This window comes from Temnothorax longispinosus, chromosome 11, assembly GCF_030848805.1.
Source record: "Temnothorax longispinosus isolate EJ_2023e chromosome 11, Tlon_JGU_v1, whole genome shotgun sequence".
NCBI lineage: Eukaryota > Metazoa > Arthropoda > Insecta > Hymenoptera > Formicidae > Temnothorax > Temnothorax longispinosus.
Window position 1 is genome coordinate 1,551,480 of NC_092368.1, and position 26,380 is coordinate 1,577,859.

Below are 26,380 nucleotides of genomic sequence, written 5' to 3' on the forward strand. Positions count from 1 at the left end.
AGCTATGGTATTTCACAGAACTATAGACATCACTTTGGGTGGCAGAAGAATTGAGTGAGAGGAAAATTAAGAAAATCTGGGAAATCTCTATTCAATCTCAATTCTATTGTGCGTCTTTGGCTGCATTCCGAAATTTACTGTCAGCAACTTTCAGTACTGAAAATCTATAGTATACGTGAAGTAAAATATAGATTTGCAGTACTAACAGTGAATATCGGAATGCAGCCTTTAATGTGCGTTGAAGGCCGGCTGTGTCGGTCACTTTTATGAAAAGTTGGTAGTAACAAGCGAAGACCTCGGACAACCTCAGATATTAATTCATAAAGAGAGTGCTGAATGAGTCATCGGTTTGCGCGGACATTTTTAACGACTTACTATAATCGTAATCGCTTGTAGCACATTACGGTACATTAGTTTCGGTAAAATTGACGTTTCAATTGTTTTAAGTGCGAAATAATTAACGACACGCGACTGATTTTTCGTGAGACTTGCTCGTGATGAAACGCACTTTCCCGAAGTGCGTGCGATCTCGGTCGCACGTAAAACCTCGCTTATCAGACGTAAGATTCTCGTAACTTTTGTTAACACAGCGATAAAATGAGCGCGGCGACCGACGGCTCCGCGATGACTATAAATCTTGCTAGATGCTTATCCATTAACCATTATCGTTGACGATCGGCGGTCCGGCATGTTATCCTCCCTCTCCTGTACATCGCCACTACTGTCCTCGCTACTTGTAGACGTTGGCTAGATAAGAGATAGCTCCGACTCTATCGGCTGTTATCATTTTTTCGTTTATCTAAATATAAATAGATTTATTAAAAGCTTGGAGGAAGAAATTGCATCGAGAATCGTCGAATTGTTATCATAGCTTTGTAATGTTAAGTGTCTTCGTAATTTCTATGAATTTCACATTTAATACCAGTTAAGAGTCTCCTTCTATCCGATAACAAGTTCTCAACGCGTTTTAGATAAAGAAAATATTTTCGATTCTATTCGTATAATTTATTAACTTGCCTTTCTTCCGCATATATCATTCCGTATAATAATATCGGAAATATGATAAGTTATTTGGTTATCTTTTTATTGGAATAGGAAGTTGATGGAATGTTTGAAAAAGAATTTTTTTTTAGAGCTTTTATTCGACTTTGAACTTTGTGTAAGAAATGTACGTATCGGCCTGTATATATAGATAGGTAAACGTTGTACACATCATAAACTCATATGTAAGTGACTTTAGACAGGTGCAAATATTTGAATTTATCCTAAATTAGGAGAAGAGAAATGCGGTCTGTTACGAGACACCTATCTCCCTTAGACGAGTCATTTGAAAACTAAGCAATAGTGTAAGCAGTAACAAAGGGCTTTGGAGAAAAAAGGTGTCGTAGGTTTGTGGGACAATTAGAGGTTTCATGAAACCTTGAATTCCGTTCCTGAATTCAGGAATTGTGTTCTTATTTTAAAACGTTAACGTTATAAAGTCGGCATTTATCCGAGCAATGATTGCATATGGTGCTCCGCTCCGATACGGTTGAGGCGTAACATTGTGCATTATGCGCACATGGTTCTTCGCGGCTATTTCCTCATTTTCTGAACAGACTTTCGCCATCATCTCTCTCTCTCTCTCTCTCTCTCTCTCTCTCTCTCTCTCTCTCTCTCTCTCTCTCTCTCTCTCTCTCTCTCTCTCTCTCTCTCTCTGTCTCTGTCTCTGTCTCTGTCTCTGTCTCTGTCTCTGTCTCTGTCTCTGTCTCTGTCTCAGTCTCAGTCTCAGTCTCAGTCTCAGTCTCATCTGTTACACACCCGCTTTAATCATCCAGACACGTTTATATCTAACAATGGTCATACATTCAGAGATTCAAGCAAATCAGAAGCAGAAAAGTAAAGATAATTATCGAGAGATATTACGTATTCCGGTATTCCTGTTTTTTAATCGCATTTATATACGAGAATTCCAAGACGTGGAGTTACAGGTCTCGGCAACCGGTCTAAAACTGTTAAAATAGATTTCGCTTCCGCATAACCAGTCGATTAACAAGATTTTATCAACGATGCGCTTGCCTGTGCCTTCGCTGTCTCCCAACGTATCGAATCGATAAATGAATTAAATCCATGTAGAAAAAATATTATTTATTGTCAAAGCTGGATTGTAATAGCCTAATAATATTTCTGTGTATTTAGTACACATATTTTCTACCTATTAAACTGCGCGCCAATTATTTGTCAGACTTGGCGTTTCTTCTAAATTGATTTGCATATCATGAATTAAATGCATTTCGAGTCGCGTTTATCCCCGAACGCTCCAGCTTTGGCGGATGGACGCGAGTCCGAATGTCTTAAAGGTCGCTGCTAAAATCGTTCTGCTCGCTGACCTACGTGGAATGTCCTGACGTGAAACGGAAGTCTCTCGAAGGCGTCGGTGGCCTCGTGCAGTGAGCACGACGCGGGATCTTTCCCCTTTTCTTTCATTGTGAAAAAAAGAAAAAAAAGGATCGAAACGGAAGAAGTACGCCGTGAAATATCGGGACGCATGTCCCCTCGCCTTAGTATAACTGACACCTGACGTTTCCCGCGTCTTTAGCGTCGGAGACGCCGGCGACGACGACGACGACGACGACGACTGATGTCCTATTCGCTGAGCTAAACATAGGAACGATATTAAAAATACCGGCACTCAGTCGCGCGACGCGACACTAGGCGTCTTTCCGGCTTCGTCATGTGGAGCACTTATTACGAGACAGAACGCGTATTCTAGTCCGGCGCACATCTCGCGCTTGCGCCTCGAGTTCTCCGCTTTTCTTTCTTCCCTTCTATTTCTCTTTCTACGTGTGTATATATGTGTGTGCGTGTATTTGTCCGTACGTCATTAAATTTAGATCCCGGAATTTATCAAGAGATATTCGCGATTCCTGGTTCTTTATTCTTCCTCTGTACACCGCTTTCGCGTTCAATGCTATCACGCCACGATAAATTTTATTCTTGAAAAAAAAAAAAGGTAAAAACAAGTATTTACTTTTTACCTACGCGTAATAAATAGTGCACAGGTATCCACGATATTTGATGAATCAATTAAGTAATATCGGGCTGCTCATTCATCGGGAAAAGAAGATACGTGTTTCCTGAGAAGCCGAGAAACACGTTGCTTACGTCCTTTGCTTACGAAACTCTCTTATGAAGTCCGTTCTCGGTGTCTCTTGACGCTAAGAGGGTCGCACGGGTTATCTAGTTGCTCGACGTTGTATATTTATTTTCGTTTCTTATCGTCCTACCTACGACATCTTTGTCGTCAAAGCTCTTAGATCTTTAACAAAAAGTGTGAATGTGCATCACCGAATCGAACCGAATCCTAGCGAGAGTTGTGAAATATTTTGTCATTTATTAATCGATAATTAAATAGACTAGGTTTTTCAAAATACTTTTTAATGTAAAAGTACTTAATATACTCTTGTTATTATCAAAGTTTACTTAACTTTAGTTATGAATTTTTCAAAAAGCAGATTTATATAGAATTTGCGAACTTTTCTTAAATTTTCAAGTGTTTACCGAGACAGTGTAGGTCGTTTCCGCGCGAAATTACTTATCTTAACGTTATCTGCGTGAGCATCGTTGTAACGATGCCCTTATCTTGCTCCTACAATGCTAACTAGTGTACGCGATAAATTTCGGCGCCCGGAGATATAGGCGAAGCTTTCGCCTGGCGAAGCTTCTGCTATTTGTTTTACAGTTCGACAAGGAGTAAATTGCAAAATTTAATTGTCGACGGCGCGTAACATTGTTCGACCGATGACAATCGGCGCTTGCCAAGTAACGTTCTACGAAGATGTGTTTGCCCGTACGACATTTATAAATAGAGCCGGGCGTCGAAAATCGGTTTCTGGCAGTTTGACAGATGGCGAGATCTCCTCGGGACGAGGCCCGAGGAGACAACCGCGAGATCTCCGTACGTTCTCGAAAATCCGGCACCGGGTTGGAAAAAGATGAGGCATGAATCCGTGAATCATTGCAGACTCGACCGTCTCTGCGGCGTCTCGTGCCCCCCGCCTTCTCCCCTTCAGTACGATTTATTTTTTAACTGGTTGGTTACTTTTACGAGCGTGCATACAACGGCTACCGGATAGTTTCCTTGACATGTTTCGGTCATTGGACTGGCACGAGAGATCTCTGTCATCGCCGCGTTAAGCGAATCGCGTGGCACTATTATGCTGACAAAAACTTACCGTTCATATTTTTCCGCCCAGATGCCGCGACTTCGACGCAATTATGCGCGCAACTTTCTATAAATCGCCGCCGACTATCACTTATCTCTCAACAAGTTGAATTGAATTTAGGTGTGGCACCAGATTAATTCCGTAGCACAAAAAGTTCTGAGTTTCTCGATCGTTTGTGGTCCCGGTCATCAACGTGCACTTGTCGGGTTGTTTGTTGCGTGTCCGTTAATGAACATTATTTATATGTATAAAGTGTTTTATATATATATATATATATATATATATATATATATATATATATATATATATTCAGCAATTCCACTTAAATATTAGATTCCAAGACTGATAATAGACTTTATACTTTATAATTAAATACTGTGTTTTCTTGATGCACAGCTGTTTAACATTATGATTTTTAATATAATTAGTATTAATATATTTGTCATAGAAATTCTTCGTAGAAAAAAAATTTATTAGACAGATTAATAAACTTTTATTTGATGCATTCAGGAAGGAATAGAATAGGAATTAAATAAAGACAGAGAAAAAGAAGATAGATTTATGTGATAAAATTCATCAAAATCTTTGACAAAGCTTTGAGAGTGCAGTCTCTCCAGATTCTTGTTAAAATGATATTTTACGTGTAGGACGTCTACGACGACGTCTAGTTAGGATTGCGATTAATATCCGTAGGATAGGATAGGCACGTCGCGATCAGGACGGCTGGTCGGGGGGGGGGGGGGGGAACATTCGTAAACGCGCGATTCGTGATGGCGAAAATGCGAGTGTCCTTTTTGCGTTAGCGCCGACGAGCTAACGAGGAGCGCGAATCTTCTCGCCCGCTGTCCACGATTTGCACAAATCGTTAAAGTGGCCCGTGGATTTACGCAAGGCGTTTAGAAGGCAGGCGCTAATAGCGACTCACGCGAGCGAGATATTTAGTGGTCTAGTTTATACCGCCGTATAAATATACGCCTGTACGCGTTTCGTTATACGTTCTCCCTGAGGTGATACGGTACGTTTTCTTCGTACAGTGGATATCGGGGAGATAAAATCGGCTTCCACACGCACAACGTGCACATCCCATTAATTTCTGTCTTACATAAAATAGCAATGTATACTTGAAGAGAGAGATGGTCTTTTTTTATTAGGGGAGAGCGGGGCAAGACGGGGTAATTAAGATTTGACATGGAATAAAAACCAGATTTCTAGAGATAGATAAATATTTTAAGGGGAGGTTCTGGTTCAGAGGCCCAAAAAATTCATGAATTTCAGGAATTGTTTTTTTATATAAAATAAATGGATTTGAAAAAAATTTTTAAGGGGTTTTATTCTTGTACTGTTACGTAAAAAATTTTGATTTTTTAAAATTTAAAATAGCGGCTCTCGCTTCCACGCCATGAAGCCACAAACGACGTGAGTTTATGCGCGCGGGGCGCTCCACAGCCTTGCCAGCTGATCTGAAACAAAAAACCCCAAAAATTTATTAAACCTAACCAAATTTGGGGGGCCTTATCGTTTTCCGATTTTTAAAAAACCCCCGGAAAACAAAATGGCAGCCATTTGAAAAAAACCAATTTTTTTCGTTAAATTCACTGTTATACAGGGTGACCCATTTTGAATGCCTACCTCAAATATCTCTTGAACAATACATTTTAAAGAAAAATCAAAGAGAGTGTGGAACGGGCTAACAATAAGTAAAGCTCGTGTTCCTTGTTCCTCGAGAGTTCTCTCATTCCTGATGACATCACGCATTTTGGTAGAAGATCTTTCCATCATTCACGAATTGTTCCTTTACCAGGTCAAATCTTTTCTTTTTCAGGGCGTGCGTGTGTTTTTGCAGTTCGTAGGTTTGTTAGGTCCAAAGGATCATGTAGTACCAGCCCCCAACTCCAACCCCTTTTCCCCAGGGATGGTATTGGTTGGAAACAGGCAGTTTTGTGAGAAAGGCGGTAAAGGCTCATTCTGTAGGATAGAAAAAACACTCTTGTGCGCTAACCATGAAACGAGAGAGAATGAAGGAGTCTTTTCTACCTCCCTCTTTTCTCAAAAAAGACAGTGCTCGGTCTAGTGCTGGACTACTAGATCATTGTTAGGGCTAATTTTCCTTTTTTGTACATAATTTTGACTTTATTTCAAAACTTATACATGAACTAAAGGTTAACAAAAAATTCTGCTTATTTTTCATTTTTTCGTGATTTTGGCATTTTTTAACAGGGTAGCTGTAGGGTTGCTACCCTTAGGTTTAGCAATTTTTGTATATTTAAAAGCTATCTTTTTCTTTAAAATAAGACCTTAATGAAATCGATGTATTGATTTTTATGAAAGATATGATTTTTAAAAGTAGGTGGGACACATATGTGCCCCACTGGCTGTTAAAGGGTTAAAGTTAGATTTGCAGATTTGCTGCAAAATTGCCAGGAGCACCAGAATTCAGAATAATTGTTAGGTTTGGTGGGGTCTGCTTGCTTCAAACTGTGAGAAGTTCTACTGTGAAGTTTTGCTTGAAACATTGCACATAAACTGTGTATAAATTGTTTTAAAAAATAAATTTGTTAGTTATAATTATTACCTAATTAATAATAAAATAAAACTGTAAATAAATTAATTTATAGAGATAATGAATAAGTGGAAAAGTAGCAACATTGCTATATCAAATTGCTCCTTAATAGATTTAAGGAGAAAAGAGAAGACAATCGCATATAGAAGAACGTTAAGCGTTAATGATATAAATACTATTCCGAGAACATTTACTTCGCAACATCATTGCGTAAAAATTGCTGTAAAAACCGACCTAATTAAGAGTTGATTTTATCAACGTCGAATGGTAGTAGATTAATCAAATCTTCCGTTATCTCACACTATTGATTATAAACATTTTTCTGTCCACATCTTGTGTTGAAACTTTCAGAGACATAATAATGAAAATATTTAATTTATTTAAGAAATTGGACAGTTAAGGGCTGCGCACAATAAAAGGAAATAATAGGGAAATGTGCGCAGCCTCTTGATGCTATAATTATAGCATGGAATGCTATGATCGTAGCATTAAATGCTATGGACATAGTAATTTTACTATAAGACTATAGCATTTAAACTTGTGCGTCTTGATGGTCCGCAGCTAGTGCGACACCATAGTAATATTTACTATAAAATTTTCTCCGTGTATTACAGACAGCTTTAGGATCACCTTAAGAGCCAATCGCTGTTGACGGTGTAAAGACGTTGAAAGATGCTGAAGATGATCCGAATAGGGACCGAAACTACGATTAAATTCAAACAAAAAGAAAGAATAAACGTCTTTGCACCGTCAACAGCGATTGGCTCTTAATTATCCCGTTTCCTTTCACGTGTTTATTTCATAATTTTTTTCCTTAAAAACTCTTTAGCTAAAAAGCAGGTAATATAAATAATAAATTATTAGAAAAGAATATTATTGTAGGATGAAGATTATAAATCTCTATATTTATCTGCTATTTGTAATCAATTTTATATAATTCAACGTTATATTGCAAGAGAGACGAAAAAACATAAATTTTTATATAGAATCTTGAATATTGAATAGCTCAAATCGACCCTCATATATCTTAATCTCGATTAAGGCTGAGCCCATATTTTTGCAGCTCACTCGTGTTTACACTACAAGATATAAAACGCGAGCAGCTTAGGAGACCTTGACAACATCAAAGCGCAATTGAAAAGTCAATCGCGATTTATTGTGATTTCGATGCGCGTATACGAGTTTCGCAAGCGCGCGATCATCCGGCGACGAAATCGTCGAAATGACAAGGAGAAATCACGTAATCGTCGCATAAGTCATCGGGGCAATGCGAGCGCGAGTCTAAAATGTCGCGATCAAGTTATCTGTTGGATGTCGGAGATAAGAGACGTATCGTTCGTTCAACCGGCACATTTATTTTGTAATATTAAGCATTTTTTACATTTCCGTCAGGTTCAATTACGATTCACTCGTGTACGTTTGTTCCTAGCGCTTGTCCTTGAAAATTACGCAGGAGTAACCAAAAGTTCCAGGAATTATTTTTCGAAAAATATTTGAAGAGTGTATAATACCCTACTGCAACTGGATAGAAAAAAACGTTTCGCTTTATTCCATTGTCAAGACACATGGTTGTTTATTGTGCCAAGTATTTGCACCGTGAAGATACTACCTGAGAAATCGTTTTCGCTCGAATCCTTTTTCTCTTCCCCTCCTTTTCTTCCCCTCCTTTTCTTCCCCTCCTTTTCTTCCCCTCCTTTTCTTCTCCTTTTCTTCCTCTCCTTTTTTTACTTTAGACTACTACAGCATCATCGACGCTCTCTCGTTCCTCTTTAAGGTAGTTCGATGATGAACAACTTTTGCCAAAAGTGATAGGTTTTATTTTTTATATCGAAAGAAGGAACTCTCCTGAATCGTTTAAGCCTGCAGAAAAAAGATAATTTACCGTCCCGTTCTCAAGATATTTAATTTCAAAATTAAATGTCTTTTTACGTCGTTATACGAAGCTTTGCGATGCGTTATCCTATTTTTTTTTATAATCATATAAATAAAAAAATCATAAACATTGTTTTGACTTCGGCCCTTCATCATCAAACTACCTTAACCAAGAACATTTGTTTCGTCGTGTCGCGGTACCTACCCTTTGTCAAACGTCAACCATCGATTCACGCAAATGTGAGATGTACTTGACGTATTTTTTCTTCCCGTCACATCGCGGCGAGAACGACAAGCTGATTGAGTTAAAAATATTGTAACACTTGAAGAATATCTTATCTAAAGAACTAAGAAAGTTTTAAAAAGCACGCGTTGTCATATGTACTTACCCCATAAAAACTATAATACTAACAGGAACTAAAGAAAACTTGGGCAAAACGTCAGATATAACACTTTTAATAATTCCACGGTATTTACAACAGCGCTCCTAGCCGTAGCTTTGTTAAACATAACGAGTGGCATATTCCCCACACTGGCATATTCCCCCGAGTTATCCTAATAATTACATAATTAGCGCATAAAGCTGGATGCATAATACAAAGGTTTCCGATAGATTGAAAATCTATTATCTGTGTTATACCTTGTTCCTGTTTCCTGTACCCCCACTTGGATCTAAGAGACTCAGCAAAATTTTTGAGACTTAGATGAAGATGGCTCTGCGGCATAAAAAAACCTTTGGTCCTTTGCCGCTAAACATTTCCTCAGTTGTCGTTCAGTAGTTGCAGAACAGTGCGAACGTAAAGATAGTATCGGGTTTCAGAGATTCAAGTGTGCTCGGTTGAAATTCAAAAGTAAGTGTCTCGTTTTTTGCTAATTTGGTATTAAATAAGTAGTATTGAATAAATATTAACGTTTTTGTGTTATAATCTTTCGATATTAACAATTATTTATTGGTTTATAAGTATGACTTTAATATTAATGCTTTATATAGAATGTGTATACACAGTGCTAGATAAGTCATGTTTAGTCATGGTAGTCATGTTTTTTTTATTGTTTCTAGTTTAATTTTTTAAGAAATCACGCGAATACATCTACTTTTACGAAAAAAGAGACCTCGAAAATCGGCCTACTTGACCCCTGGAGATTTCGTTGATAACGATAAAAAATTACATCGCTCTATATTTTTCCTTAAGAATTGACATCTGCTCTTTCAGAATTTGCAAGAAAAATTGTTCTACCGGATAGTTTCAAAGTTGTGAATTTTCAAAAAAAAAATGTGCAAAGTTCGCGTTTTTCCTCCTCAGCGAAAAATTTGTATACACTTAAAACGGCTTTTATGGGAAACATACGAACCGCACAGAAATTTCGCTTTCACAGACGTATTCTTAACAGTCTCCCCTTCAGTTAAAAAAAATGCAAATATACGTAGTTTTGCGGAAACTACAACACTCGAAAGTTGGCCGTGTATGACTAATGCCCGTTTTCATGTCGTTTAATTTTAACCTTAGTTTTCAATTCTAACAGCAGAATCTTCTCAATCTAAGGGCTAAAGCACATAACATGGCGTAGCGATTAATGACGGCCGTAATCCCCGATCGTGACAGATCAGGATGGATATACGCCAAAGCTTGTGCGTTACTTACGTCCACGACTACGACTGTCATATGTGCTTTGGTCCTGATGTTCAGGATTTGCATATTTGCATAAAGGCTATAAATGCTTCTACAATGCTATCAATTGAAAATGAAATAGTTAAAGATTGTAATTTTGATTTTTTAACCAATAGTTGGATCGAATAAAGTTTTTGATTTATTATAGAATTATAAAATTATATTATAGAGTTCTATTTATGGATTAACTTTTATCTATTCTATTTATATTTTATCAAATTGTGTTTGTTTTGTACAATTTAGTCATATTCTATTTTTCTTTTTTAAAAACGCTTATAAATAAACAATTTTAATTATACTGTTCTATCAGAGAAAATCGATTTTTATCCCAATTCTAACAAACTTTAGAACAAGATATATAAATGGAATCCCGATTGGAAACGCGGAACTAATCGAAATCTTATGATTCCGATCGGATTCCGAAAAGTTCCATAATACGTATTTTTTTGTAACAATTATTTATATTAATATATAAATAAGCTGACTATACCTGGCGATAATTAGATTATATATATATATATATATATATATATATATATATATATATATATATGTATGTATGTACGTATGTATGTATATATAAATAATAGTTTAAATGTTTGCTACTTGTTGTTCCCTGTTCTCTCTTCTGCCAAGATTGTCAAAGCGCGAAACTACAAAAGTATAAAAGATAGGTACCTTGACACGCTGAGGATTTAAAAGTAAAACGGCTAAACTTGTCGATGACAAAAATAGGCCTGTGTCAAATTTGTTATCTGTTATCGTAAGCTTTAGGGCTTTTGGTCGCGTGGCTCGCGAAGACCCTCCGTCTTCGAAGTGAGGTTTGCTCAACTAGAAGAGAAGGTGTCTTTTTAAAGACATATCGCTGAGTCTATAGCGATGCGGCTTCAAGTCCGGTCTTTCCCGCTTCGCCGCGATCGCGACAGCTAGTCGGCACGGTGGGGTAAAAGCACCCGCGGTTTCGTTAGCCGGCAGACTTAGCAGTCACGCGCGTATCGCCGACTAGTGCGGAGTGTCGTTGCTGCCGTGTGACTCGCGAAAAAAATCGCGGAATTTGCAGCTCGATAAAGCGTACTGTCGATATCGCGCAGGTGGTGCTTGATCGTCTCCCAACTGGTGTTGAATCGTTTCCGGTTACCGGTGCGCGATCAGGAGAGTTTGGTACCCACGTTACCCCACATTTGCGATCGTTACATCAGTGGAAATAAGAAAGACACGAACTGGATGTGGCAATCGCGTCCAGACCGGGCGGGGACGAACAGTTTTCGACGACACACGTCGCGCCGCGCCGCGACGGGAAGCGCGTCTCAAATGCGGCCACGCCGGGGAAATCGATCGGCGATCACGTCGCCGTCGACGCCGTTCTCGCGCTTCCGTCCCGTCGTCAATGACGGCCGCCCGCACGTGATCGTGCGAATCGGACGCATGGACTTTTACCAAACCGGTTCTCGCGCCTCCGGCTTGCGAGAGGCCGCGCGCGAACGGCACGCTCGCTGTCGTGACTTTTGAGGGAGATTCGTCCACGACACGTAAGAAACTATCGTGGCAAATTCGCTTTCTTTCTTCTTTTTTTTTTTAATATGGATTGCCGACCCTTGGTCTACTGCTAAAGACAGTTCCTCAGATCTTTAAGATCTTAAGCCCGCAAATGTCGCTGTTTGTTGGATATCTCGAAGATTTGATGTCGAAGGGCCCAGAAGAGTGCTATCTACGAATGCCAGCATGCAGTTAGGACAGAGGATGGGCAATGACAGGCCAGGTATAGAACTGGCAGAGTTACAACAATGTCTATAAGAAATATCTTGAATAAGAATATTTTATAAGGGATCACCAAATATCACTGCTTTCACATTTCTTCTTTTTGTTCTTTATTGAATATCCGACCCTAGTTGGGACGCAGAATGCTTTCCTAATTCTACATTGAAACGACGGTGAGATCCATTTTTTAAAGGTGACAGCGGTAATCGCAGAGATATTTCTGCGATTGTATAGAATAGTTGTTCATATAATACAAGTCACGGTTGCACTGAACTGCCATGTTAATGAATTTAGCGAAAGCGGGCCTTGCTGTCGACGGTTAGATTAGATCTCCTTTCACTATCACGTGCATTCGTTGATCATTAATGAACTCTTAGAAAAATGTCAGGTTTATAGAATTGGAGAATGATAAATATCGAAAAATTATTATTCCAACCATCTATTAATTTTTATTTAATTCTCAAAAAGTAAAATATATTTTATTCCGCAATGTATCTTTAACTATTTTTTAAATATGTATACAGTGAGTAAAATAAGTCATATGTTCTCATTTGAGACTTTAAAGTTGATTTCCCAGTTTCTACTACTTCCGGTCAATTCCGGAAAACAGAACATTCGATTCTTCTAAGAGGCAAGCAAGAACTAGAAAATGAGGTTTTAGTTTTGAATAGCTTGCAAAGTGCTTATAAGCAAAATTTTATGAGTGCATCCCTCGTCTTCTAATAAAAAATTAACAAAGTTATTCAAAACTAGTCGCATACTATATTAAATCATTTTATGATCACTATCAGTCATTCATCGTGGTTGTGGTAGTAAAATAAAGTCCACCTTAACTTTTGATTCTACGCGTTTCCAGTTTAAAACATATTTTTTTTTTATAAAATATTGAATTTTTTTCGCAAGATGATAGATAAATTTGTTGAAAATTAAATTACAGAGGTTGGAATTTTTATATCTTATTTATTAATAAGTCACTCTCTATTATATAAGATATAAATTTTTCACAATATCGGACATGCGATTTATAAATAAAAGCAACTCAATAACAATATATTATGATACTAGGGGAAACTAGGAACATCGAAATAAACAGAATTTTTTACACGCACATTTCGATATTGTGAAAAAGTTTTCATCTTATAATAGAGAGCTTTTTTTATTAATAAATCAGATGTAAAAGATTTTAATCATTGTAATTAAATTTTCAACCAATTTGCCTTAAAAAAAAATTTCAATATTGTGTGAAAAAAAAAGGTTCATCGGCAGTTGGGTTCGAACTGCCTGTTTGTGAGACGCGTGTTACGATGTCTGTAAAGGTTACACTCTACTACCGCGGCCACGATCAGCATGAGAGTTTACCACGCTAAAACTTGACAAACTGATTCTGAATATACCTTCATTAATTTTTTATTAGAAAACAAGGGACCATGCATTCATCAAGTTCTCATTAATAAATATCCTTCAAGCTACTTGCAGAAATTTCTTAAATTAAAAATTGATTTCCTAATTCTTGCCTGCTCCTTGTTAAACATTATATTTTATGCCATACTCTAGCAGTTTAATAGCAGGCTTATAGAACCCTGACAGAAGTAAAAATTAGGATAAATTTTGGGAGTTATAAAAAGTTATAAATTTTTAAAAGTATTAATTTTTATTATGTTGATTCTTTTTTGCAGAACAGAATTGAAATGAACACAATGATGTTAATATTCACCATAAAATCTAATTTTTTTATTACCAACGTATTGTTATTTTAATAGACATACATAACAAAAAAAATTCATACTCCTATTAATTTACAACTTTTCCTCCTGTCAAGGTCTTGTAATCTCTTAATAATCAACGCTGGTACCTATCCACTTTAACTTAGAATTCGTCCAAAAGTAAAAAATTCTCACTTATAAGCTGGGATTAGGAAATATCTTCTTGAAGCAATATGGTGGAAATATAGAGGAAACTCATCAGAGAGTATACGGCAATGAATAAACATTCCTGTTCATAAAAAATTTTGAAAGAGCATTTTTACATCTCATAGTGTCGAATAATTCGATGCAACGTAGTCAATTTCGTCTAAGCTTGTCAATATTAATCCATTTCCCATCGAGAATGTCACACGTGACGAAATGTCGTCTCGTTCTCGTTCGGATTCGCTTTCGTCAATCGTCGTCGGTATAACGCGCGCTTTTTCTCCCGACTGCTGCCAACCTTCGGTTGTTCAGGAATTACGTCGGCATCAGTGCTAGCGTAGGCGTCCTCGCGACTCGCGTACAAGAGCACGTGGTCGCGCGCATGATCCACTATATTCAGAAGTAGAAGGAGAAGCAGGCTTTCCGTGCAAACGCTCATGTGAACCCCGTCTCGCGAGCGTCACGGCAACACGTGCTCGCCGGGTTTGACGAGACAGCCCGCGCGAACGAGCGCGATGGAAAAGCCGCGATACGATATCCCATGTCGAAACGTTTGTCGTTTTAACGTCACGGTCCGCGTACTTATAATTTCAGGAATTTTATAAATAAAATTCGGATAGGATTTATACGTACTTTCTTGGCGAATTGTTCAAAATTGCCGAGAGTCAAATTGTAATTTCGGACCACAGATATTTTTAGACAAAAGTAGCGTCAAATATGTCAGATAAATATATACAAGTATAAATGCACCTTTTAAAACTTTACGTTCAGATGCACATTGTGCCGGAGTATCGTAGCGTTCATGTTCACCTCCGTGACATCTGCTTGTGACACGCGCTGTCAGCACACTTTGCATTGAATACGACGATTATATACCAGCCTGACCGAATCCATATGCAATGCACTCCGTTGATCGTAGGTCAATCTCGATCGTGATGGCTTCGATCGCGTGTTTCAGATTTTCATGATAACGTATTCCGCAGATTTTTTTCTGGCTTGTAAATAATAGCATCATAAAGTCATAAATGTTACAGGAGATTCGGAAAGATTTTCTAGGAAATTTTTTTAATGCTTCTTTCAAATGTTTCTTATACTGACTAATAACTTTTCAAACGGTATAGTTAAAGCGAAAGTTTTATGGATTTATATTGATGCCTTTGAAAGAGAACTAACGTGAAACTTGATCTTTTCTTTTTTTCGTGCTACCTGTACATTAAATTTGAAGTTAATAAAAAATTGGAATAAATGTAACAACTAAGGGTAAAAAGGAGAGGAAAAGGGGAAAGGAAAAGAAAAAGAGGAGAGATAGAGGGAGAAAGTTTTTATTGGTTTATTGGTCACCGTCTTCAAATATGACGGATTTTTTTTACGAGAGAATAAATCACATCGTACAATGACGACGACGACGACGACTGTTACCTAGACGTACACGAAGGCAAGAAGAGCTATCCTAATTTTACGCCGTCGGGTTACTGGACCTTACGTAACTGCAAAACTCGAGCGCTAAGTTTAGGGCTCTCTCTCTCTTAGCGTACACTCTCTAGCGGCGGATTCCATTTCCGGAGGCGCCGCCGTCTTGCGAAATGCACATGCACTCCTCGAGGAAAGATTCCTGTCGCCTATTCACGAGATATCAGGACTTTGGATTAGGATATTGATCGAAGAGTTCGATCGCATTCAAATGCGCAATTATATCGCTTTTACAAAACATATAATGTACAATATTTGAAACAAGTCTCGTATTTCTACGAGAGTCTCTTAAGCTTTTCTTCTATATAGAGATGGTAGATTGAGAACCGACTGACGGAATGCCCCTCTGCTTACGCACACAAAGACGCTATGTCTGAGATGTAAGTATGCTGGAGGGGACACTGTCACACCACGTCTGTAGACGGAAAACGATCCAGAGGCAGGTAGATAAGTTGGGATTTCTGTCTTTTTTGTATTGTACTAGACGCATGCGCATATTACTGAGAGAAAGATTTGTGTTTGTCATTACAAATTGTATAAGGCAGCAGCCTGCTTTGATGTTTATCTCTCTCTCTCTCTCTCTCTCTCTCTCTCTCTCTCTCTCTCTCTCTCTCTCGGTCGCGCTACCCGAGCTAGTACCCTCTCCAGTACACTTACATCTCAGTGTTTCTCATCACAAATTCGTGACAACTGTTGTAACACAATAGACAATAGAAATTTTATATCGATCGTCATTATCTATTATCGACTTTTCGTTGTTGTTTAAATATATGATTTATTCAAAAGAGAAATTGTAATCTATTGCGTTTATCTTGCGACTATCTTTCGGCTGATAAAGACGACTATCTGCCGATTACGTTAGTTATGTTTCTCTCGTAACGTTTACCACATTGAAATTTACGTTCAAAATATTTTAATAACTTTAATATCTGGAATATCTATTTTAATTATATTATGTCATTCTGATGGGATAATTTCAAGCCAGTTTCATCCTTTTTCTACCTTCGCTTTTCTTTCCTTATCTCTCTTTGCCTTTTCGCGTTCCCTCTAACTTCGGTCTCTGTTTGACCCGAACGCGAATCAGTCCGATACTCGCGCTAAATATGGAACCAGCGGAACACTTTTGGATTATTTTGAGAACGAGTCTTCCTAGCATTACTTAGTAGGTGTGACTGCCTATTACATCGCGCCGCTAGATAAGGGACGACAATTCTGTTGAAATACGCCTCTAATTGGTCTATACAATTTATGAAAAAGTTTTTTAAATTCTTTTTTTTATGATATATGTTAAAAAGTACGATTAAAAAGCTCGATTCGATCCTAGCCAAAACGTCACATTATATTTTGACCGTGAATCTGAACCAGTGAACGTTCGATCATAAATTTCATGGATAAAAGCGTATAAACTCGGATCGATAACCTCTTCTTAGCTGCCGTTTTTTTTTTAACATCGCGCTTCGTAGCGACGGTCAACTCTACGAGGGCCCCGCTAAATTTACTGTGACACGAAATGCCAGCCTCTAAACTCACCACCAAGCACATACCAGGGTGTAATGACACTTGGCACTTGGCAGGGTCGCAATGCTGTTGGCAACGTCATTGCAATGATTGGTCGAGAAAGGGGCAGGTCGTACATTTTTTTATGATTCCACTGTTAATTTAGGGTGGCTTTGAACGAGACACCCAAATTAACAGCTTAATGAGACATCTGTTTCAACCAGGGATGTATTATGATAAAAGACATCCCCGGAAACTTTTATTCTTAAATTATCTTAGCATAATTATTAGAGTCCGAAAATTCGGTTTCGAGTTTGGTTGAAATTGAAAGAGTTCTGTCGACGTAATCGAAACTATTTATTTTCCACAGCTTTTCCAAAGACTTATAAAAAGATTGTTTCGGTCGGATTGTTTCGGTTACTCTAGTAATTATGTCTTACGTTATTGTCTCATGCCATCAAATGGCGTTCAATTCTCGACGCCGCAATTGGTCAGAAACTTTCTAATTTTTTGTACAAAAGCACCAATCGCTGTCAATAGGTGTGGCCAACGTGAAAAAAATGGGACGTTTCCTCTCATGTTTTATGTTATTACAAGATTTGATTATTTATTAAAAAGTATAATTTTTTTCGAGATTAAATGACATTTATTCTTGATTATTAAATCTCTAAAAAGTTTTTAAGAATAAAATATACGTTTTTTTTCCTCACAAAAATTCTTTGTTTTATTTTAAAATTGCCAAGACTAAAATAAATATTTTTTTACTTTTATGTTTTATCGCTCTTGAATTAAGGAAATAGAGGAAATACCGTAATTTTTGATGTGCCGATATATCTACTGATCCGCCCCTCTTCATTGACCTTTCTGCTTAATTTCTTGAACGATCGAGAGTGAGTTCCAAGTTGTTGTAAATTCAATGTGGGGGGCACGATTTTATCGCGCTGTTTGCTGTGTATCGGCCTCGACGTAACGGCTCGCCGTCCGTCTTCGCCGCTCGTCCGTTTTCTCTATACATTCGACGTTTTACGTCGCTTTCGTTCAACCTCTGCTTCGCATAAGTTTTACATAATCGAATAACAAGTACGACCACCGCTCCGGAGACCGCCTCGTGGAAAGGGAAATCGACCTTAGAGTTTTATTTCCATACGATTTACGGATATGCGCATAGACGCAGTGACATCTTTCGAAAGGTATATTCACACGGTGCGCAACATTCGCATACTCGTTCACGCATTTGACTCTTTTCGCACGCACGCACGCACACCTGCCCCTTTTCCTTTTTTCCTTTGATCTTTGCCGAACATATGCGACTCTTTTGATTTCTTTTGTGCACCTGCCACCTAAACCATTCATCTAAAAATGTACAATTTTTTCTTTTCTCATTTCTAAAAACAGCATGCACGAATGTCTTCGGTTATAGGTTTAGAATTGCTCCGTGTACTTAGTATGGATATGATTAAAGTCGTAGCTCTTTATCTCAAATCGTTCGTAATGTTACGCGACCTATCACGCGCTTTTTCTGACTTTTCGTAGATATCGCTGATTTATGCAACGTTCTGGATGTTATTTACCGCGCGCTCGCGACCTGTTAACTCGACGTAAACGTTAAGCAGCTATAATAAAATCCTGATACGAGACGGCTCTTGCGACGCCGCGATATTATATATAACATTGTATTGTACATAACATCGTTCGTATATAATTATCATACTGGTTGCCTTTATTGGCGAGGACATCCAGCTTCTTCGTCTCGTTTGTTCTGTCAAAAGCTATTGAGCTATTATAACCATTTAGATTATTTACGACTAACCGAGAACGTTCTGTCACGGTGGATGGTATTGTCTTTTCCATTTTTCAGAAGACTTCCGTGTTTGATTAATGGAACTTATACTTTTTTTTTATCTAAAATATATATAGCAAAAGAAGTTCTTACACACAATTTGTCTCGGCACATAGTATATATTGTTATATTAAATCTTTTGAAGATCGTTAGAAAGTCAATTTTTGCTCATTGTTATATATTTATCATTGCCGAAAGCTTACTGGGTTTTTCCTTTGCGGCATTGTAGTATACACTAAGGAAACGACCCTAAATAACTTTTCGATTTAGATTTTAGATGAAATTCCTTCATCCTTTAAACCGGCCTTTTTACCTCAACGGCCGGGAGGAGTCCTAGTAATGGAAGATTTCCCTGCGTTAAAAAAAAGGTTCCTTAATCCTTATGTGTTTTGTGAGTATGTAGAGTGACTCACAATCAATATATGAATTATGGTATGCTTTCTTTGTGTTTTGTCACGCCTTAAAGGTAACTTTCAACCTAAAAGTCAAAAGGTCGCCTTCACTTTTTAACGTGTAAATCTTAAAAAACAAGGGATAGAAAAAAATATTTAGAATAAATGTTTAATGGTAAGTTAAGTTTTATAAAGTAGAATAAACAAAAATTATAAAACAAATTTTATATTGCAAAAAAAATTTACAAATTTTTTTTTTACATTTTTGTTTACATTACTTTATAGACTTCAACTTACCATTGAACTTTTATCTTAAACACTTTTCTCTATGTCTTGTATTGTAAAAGTTAAGGTGCGATTTCATTGACGCTAGAAACCAGCGGCAGTGTCAAGAAAATGTAGTGGGGGAAGAAGTTCCGTTGAATTTTGCGGTACGCTAAAAAGTTGAGACGATCTGAACTTCTTTCCCCACTATATTTTCTTGACTCTGCCGCTGGTTTCTAGCGTCAATGAAATCGCATCTTTACACGTTAAAAAGTGAAAGCGCTCTTTTGACTTTTAGATTGAAAATCATATCTTTAAAGGGCGATAGAGTACAAATAATGAACATTACCGTTATTCATGTATTGAGTCACTCTACATACTTACAAAAATTCAACCAAATCGAAGATTTCGGGTTCGGGATGTTCCTTTGTAAGACACATTGTTGAAATTAGTTGCACCTGCATTCATCACGAATGTCAGCCGATCGCAAGGCGAGGCGCTTCAACTGCCTGACTATTGAATTAAATTGCTTCGCGCTCCGGCCGCTTTCCACACACTGCAATCACTTGCCTGAGACCTCACGTTTATTTGCGAGTTCCCCGCGTAACCCTGAATTGCATAACCCAGACCCCCGATACGCGTGCGCCACGGCGCCGGTTTCAATGAAAGGGAGTCTCGAGCCAATCTCAGGTCGCGCGCCACGCAACGTGTGCGATATGTGTGGTTTGATTGCGCTCTGGTAGGCTCTCTGATTCTTTCTCTGATCCCATTTAGTCGTTTCCTTCTAATCCCGTTCTGGTCATTTCGTCCGATAGTATTTATCGAAGCCTGTACCTGTATTCCTTAGAATACAGTCTGGCAAACTATAGGCTAAAGCCCTTCAAAATGGCCATGTTCAAAATGGTGTGTAGTAAGGATTAGTGTATAAGTGTATACCATGTACTACTGTGTTAGTTTACAGTCGCGCTCATTAAATGCCTAGACACCGAAAATTAAATGCATTTTGGTGTCAATGTGATGTGTGTATATCAATGTCTTTGTGTGTCTATATATATTCTCTTTATACTGTGATTGGTCACACTATTTTGAAGGGCTGCGAACCAATAGACTCTCGAACCAATAAAAATAAGTCGAATGGTCAGACTCTGTATTCTTCTAGGGGCTCAAACTCCACCCAGCGCCCCTAAAGGTCAATTCAGAACTAACTTGCATAGCGCATAAACATAAGCATAAGAAAATTAATTGGTCTATATGCATGTGCATAAGGAAATAGATCAATCCGTTTCTTTATGCATATGGTTATGCACCTATATAAGTTTGTCTGGATAGACCTTTACTACGCTGGACCCCCGTCCTGAGCGATGATAGTTTCTCGCCTTTTTTTAATAAAAATGAAAAATTCTAACAGCATAGAAAAATTTTTTGTGCGTATGTATGTACATTAGGGTGTGTCATTTTGAAGCAATTTTTTTTTTCATTTCACGAATAGCATATATACTTGCAGGAAGGTAAAATAAGATACCTGTTAAAATTTTAGCCCTTAATATTAATATTAACAGGTCGCTCATCGCGATTTTTTATTTTTCATTTAGTAAGATAGAAAAAATTTTATAACTATCTAACAAACAGTAATACAGCATTGCGCCACATAGATTTTCTGTAGTAAATTTACCGCTCTACAAAAAAGATCTATCATTTTTTCATAAATTTAACTGTTCAAAAGATATTCAAAGTTAAAGTTTGATAAATTTTATAAAACTTGTTTTTGCTTCTTATGAATGTTGTATCATATCGACTATCAAAAATTATGAACTAATCAATACATATTTTTGTAGAAAATTTAACGATCTACAAAAAAGGTCTTATATTTTTTTCATAAATATAACCATTTAGACAACATTAAGGTTTATACTTAGTATCGTCTAAATGGTTATATTTATGAAAAAAATATAAGAGACCTTTTTTGTAGATCGTTAAATTTTCTACAAAAATATGTATTGATTATTTCATAATTTTTGATAGTCGATATGATACAACATTCATAAGAAGCTAAAACAAGTTTTATAAAATTTATCAAACTTTAACTTTGAATATCTTTTGAACGGTTGAATTTATGAAAAAATGATAAGAGATCTTTTTTGTAGAGCGGTAAATTTACTACAGAAAATCTATGTGGCGCAATAATGCTGTATTACTGTTTGTTAGATAGTTATAAAATTTTTTCTATCTTACTAAATGAAAAATAAAAAATCACGATGAGCAACATGTTAATATTAATATTAAGGGCTAAAATTTTAACAGGTATCTTATTTTACCTTCCTGCAAGTATATATGCTATTCGTGAAATGAAAAAAAAAAGTTGCTCCAAAATGACACACCCTAATGTACATACGTGTGTACATGCATACATGTACACAGAAAAATATCAATTCTATTGCTTAAAACTTCTCTGTCTTGCGTCTAATTAAAGGTGCCAGTTCATGGCTACGTCATGAGACGCTGAAAATGAGCATCAACAAGGTGAACGTAATGGTTTCGCTTAGCGTCAAAGACATAAAGTTGAATTTGTTTAATATTCAGCATCGTCGCTGAATCGTCGTTAATCGTCCCAGTATTACAATCAAACATAAACTTCGAAATACGTAAAATATTAATTATTTTCAAGTAATATCTTTAAGTACTAATATTTTATGGATACATATATAAATAAAAGATATTATTTCTGAAGATTTTTGCTTGCTGAAAATGAACGTTGAACGTCAATGTGAAAAGGCACTTTTAGTTTCTATATAGTATAGGGTATTCTATTCTATAGTATATTCTATTCTATAGTATAATTATGTATAGGGGTGCGTTCGCGGAGCATGCTATAGAAAATGCGGAAAAATACGTTTTAGAAATGTTAGGGAAAACCGGTTACAGCAATTGTTACTACATATGTCACGAAACTTCACTCTGCGAATGGAATGCACATTTCAAAGTGGCTGTCGGGTTTTACGGAAACTTTAGCAAGCGTCACAAGTCGACCCAAACGTTCTATCTTTCTTTTTTGTGGCAATGAGTAACAAAGACAAAATGGCACTTGCGTCGACTTATGTCGCTTGTTGGAAAACTCCCACCAACAACAGCTAATTCGATACGTCACGCATTCCACCATTTTCTGTAGTGTCGCCATTTGGATAGAACTCTGTCGTCCTTTATGCGTGTAAGTCGAGAGGGAAAACGGTGGAGAAAGAAAACTTTTCTAATTTCCAATCCTATCCCATCGATTTACCTACAATAACTGCAGTCACTACAGATTTATACTTCGAAGAGTACGTTTCGTCGCGTCTATGTCCTGATTTTATTTTTAAAAATTTTACGACATATATTACACGGTTGTGTTTTTTGCAGTGCCCTGTTACAATCGACGCCGCGCCGCGAGAAGATCGCCTTCCGATGACGAGGTAGGAAATATTTCGTCAGAAGCAGAAAATACATCACCGCGAGCTTCACCGTACGCGAATCGCGCCAATCGACGTGTTTCCGTTCGAAATGCATCAGGGCGAAAAACTCGAGGTAACCTGCCGAGGGAAGCCGTGACGATTTTAAAAGAGTGGCTTCGAGAGCATAAATTCAACGCCTATCCGAGCGAAGCCGAGAAGGAAGCACTATGCACGCAGACGGGCCTGTCACTCCTTCAAGTAAGTGCTCTTTTTACATCCCCTTGCCTCGCTAATAAATTGTTAATAAAGATACATTGACACATTGACATATGATCAATTTATCGAGATCACGTGTACTTCTCAATTGCATTTGCAATTAATAATTTTTAATACTTCGTGGCATGAAACGTGTATCAATTCTGAATATCTTATGGCCTCGTGGCGTGACAAGCATCATCAATTTTTAGTACATCATGGCGGGGTACACAGTATACATGCCAAACTTTTCATTCGAGCCATTCAATATTTCTGATATACGCTTTGGGGAACGAGTGTAGTTGTCGATCGTGGATGACAGAGAAAAGTGTATGGTTAAATGAGTGGAGTATCAGTTCCCAAAAATACCATGCGACTCTCTGCGGGTCGCGATGGTATGTGACTCTTACTTCTCCTTTTTTCCCACTCATGCAATGAAAAGGAAGAAGCGGCTGGAGAAGGTTTAGGAAAAATTGCCTGATTTACGTAGGAAACTTTTAATGGACTCAAATGGTCGAACATCGGCCGGGTTACTTTTTCTCTCGCATGTGTTACAAAACAAATTTTTACATAAAAATGTTATTTACTTGTTACTTTTTTTTCCTACGCTATAAGTCTAAAAGATACTTCGTGTTATATATATATATCGAAGTAAAGTTAAAAAAAACAAAGTTTTAATTTTACTTCGATATGACACACAAAGTATCTTACATAATCATACATAACACTTTCTTACTAATAGTAAGAAGACAAATTTATAAAAAAGTATACTGAATAAATTTATATCTGATATGTAAAGAATATTAAAACTATTGTTTGAAACAATTTCATTACATGATTCTTTTATAATAGTAAAAATGGAACATATTTTCGTCGATTAAAAGTTACCTGCGTTAATTATTTACTAGTGAAGCAGTCATTTTTTTTTATCATGCCTGATTTAGACAATTCTTGATTAATCTATATTGATTTATATTTATATGTTAACTATGAAAAAAGTTAGTTTCAGTTTACCATTTTTTATTTTACAGATTTACTTGTTATAATAATAATGATACTTATACGTATACAAGGTGTTTCCTAAGTAAGTACAAAAAATTGAAGGGGATATTCCGTGACTTATTTTAAGAAGTAAAGATTCTATAAACATACGCCCTAAATTGCTCCGTTTTCTTAACACCTCTGACATGGATTACTTCTTGTGGGGACATATCAATAAGAACCGCGTTTACGAGACACCGATATGCGACACGTAATGAACGATCCGATGGAGTCGACTTGGAGCGCTGAGCGGTCCCGAGAGCGCTCCAAACCGCCGAGCGAGAACGCGGCGTCGGGGTACCCGTTTCCGACTAAACCACACCGATCCACCCCAGCGCTCGCGACCACCATCTACCCCCGCCGCAACCGAACGTCACCCCGCGCGGGATGTATTATATATATATAATATAATTCCGCGAATTTCACCGTAAAACAGATTCTGTCGTGAGCCAGCATCCGATCCGTCCGATCAGTCTGCTGCTCTCGCACGCCGAAATCCCCGAGTCGAATCATCAGGTAGAGAGACGGCTCTCTGGTCTCCGTCGAATGACGGATCTCGAAAACCGACTCGATCCCGACCTGTCGTCTTTCTCGCCGTATCGCCGCGAATCCGTGCAGAGCTTCGCTCTCTACGCTCGGCGAAGGTCTCGGGCCACCCGGTACCTGCCACTTCCTTCTCGCCCGACTTTCGCGAACCAGGATAGAGCTTTGCTCTCTACGCTCACGAGGTAGAGAGACGCTCTCTGGATCCGTCGAATGACGTATTACGAAAACCGACTCGATCCCGACCTGCTATCTTTTTTGCCGCCAGTGTAGAGCTTCATTCTCTACGCTCGCTGAAGGTCTCAGCCGTCTGATACCGCTTCCGTCTCGTCGTACCGCCGTGAATCAGGGTAGAGCTTCATTCTCTACGCTTGCTGAAGGTCTCAGTCACCGATACCGCGTTTTTACCAGGCCATACGCCGATTACGCTGCGCAATTCAAACGGTGATTGCAAACCGCGCACATCCCGCGCCGGTCGTCGCCGTATCGCAGCACAGCATTGTAGGAGCCCGCGCTTCCACAATTAGCGTCGCTCATCGCGCCCGCGCTTCGCTCGACGACTTACGCGTTTACGCACGCGACACTGTATTATACCACCGCAAAATCAATGTATGTCTCCCCGTGACGCAATAAATCGTTAACTATTGTTATTCAGAAAACCGAGTCTTGCATCTTCCTCCGCACTTACTCCGAACCCTGACCTGCCGCGAGCTAGAATCCGCGCTTCGGAAACTAGATTGTTTCAAATGTGTTATTAATGGTTCCCCGAGAACGTTAAGGCGTCTTATGAGATGCCTGGAAAATGTCTTAAAATTTCTCAGACGTTTTATAAAGGTGTCAGAAGAACGTGAAAGAAGGTGTCTTTAAAACATCTTTTAAACATGCCTACTGTCTGGATTCAAACTGACTTTCCAGAGAACAACAACATCATCGTCCAGTCTGCATCAGTTTGTTAACATTACTGATATTGAATTTTGCAGGTGTGTAACTGGTTCATAAACGCCAGGCGACGCATTCTACCTCGTATGCTAGAAGATGCCGGTGAAAATCCTAATCTATATACAATATCGCGTCGTACTCGTCGCAGCTCCGGCAGTCACATTCGGCATGGTCGCCGAACACCTCTCGAACCCCTCAAGGATGACACATCTCCGCATGGATCGGCGAAATATAACATATCTCGCATGTTGGGCGAATCTGAATATCGGTAAATATTTCTTTCTACATGTATTTTGTCTATTTCGTTATTCTCGCGAGAATTAAGAACGAAAAGTACCACTGACTCAACGATGCCGACTGATTTATACAAAAACTCGAAAGAAAATGTTGCTTAGCCGCTTATCACCTAATTCGCTATTATGCTAACAATGGCAAAGTTTTTTTTATTTTTATTTTTTTTTTATTAAAAAAATAAGCGGGAGGGTAGATTAAGTGCGTGAAAATACTAGATGTATCATTCAAGATTTGCGTACGCAGAAGTGAGGACAGTCCGAACGATTACGAGAGCAGTCTGAACGACTACCACAGCGAGGAGGAACATCCTTCGATACGGTGGCCGAACGTAATCGTTCGTCCTTATGCCGAGGCTCAAGTCGAGCAATTAGACGGCGACGCTATTACCCATCCGTATGATCGGCGAAGGCAAGTTGCAATTGTTGCAAAACCATCTGCTAACCGCCTT

General features: G+C 38.1%; 1 protein-coding gene and 1 long non-coding RNA gene across 4 annotated transcripts in view; one reads left to right on the forward strand and one right to left on the reverse strand.

Annotated features, from left to right (window-relative positions):
• LOC139821711 (uncharacterized) overlaps positions 1 to 26,380 on the forward strand; it is a 40,275-nt gene that overhangs the window by 9,055 nt on the left and 4,840 nt on the right. The window contains exons 1-4 of one of the 2 annotated variants that reach the window (XM_071792976.1): positions 11,272 to 12,066; positions 22,829 to 23,118; positions 25,680 to 25,906; positions 26,176 to 26,340. In XM_071792976.1, the coding sequence (XP_071649077.1) occupies positions 12,030 to 12,066; positions 22,829 to 23,118; positions 25,680 to 25,906; positions 26,176 to 26,340 (719 nt within the window). In that variant the 5' untranslated portion in view covers positions 11,272 to 12,029. Of the gene's footprint in view, positions 1 to 11,271; positions 12,067 to 22,828; positions 23,119 to 25,679; positions 25,907 to 26,175; positions 26,341 to 26,380 lie in introns of those variants that run through there. The other variant, XM_071792977.1, reaches the window with a different exon arrangement.
• LOC139821718 (uncharacterized) lies at positions 4,824 to 20,220 on the reverse strand. 2 transcript variants are annotated; one of them, XR_011734319.1, is made up of 4 exons: positions 19,820 to 20,205; positions 17,749 to 19,131; positions 5,835 to 6,170; positions 4,824 to 5,665 (listed from the first exon to the last, which is right to left on the reverse strand). It is a non-coding gene; the product is annotated as an uncharacterized lncRNA (long non-coding RNA). The 2 variants fall into 2 exon arrangements; XR_011734318.1 differs by lacking the exons at positions 4,824 to 5,665; positions 5,835 to 6,170 and having other exon boundaries at positions 15,279 to 19,131; positions 19,820 to 20,220.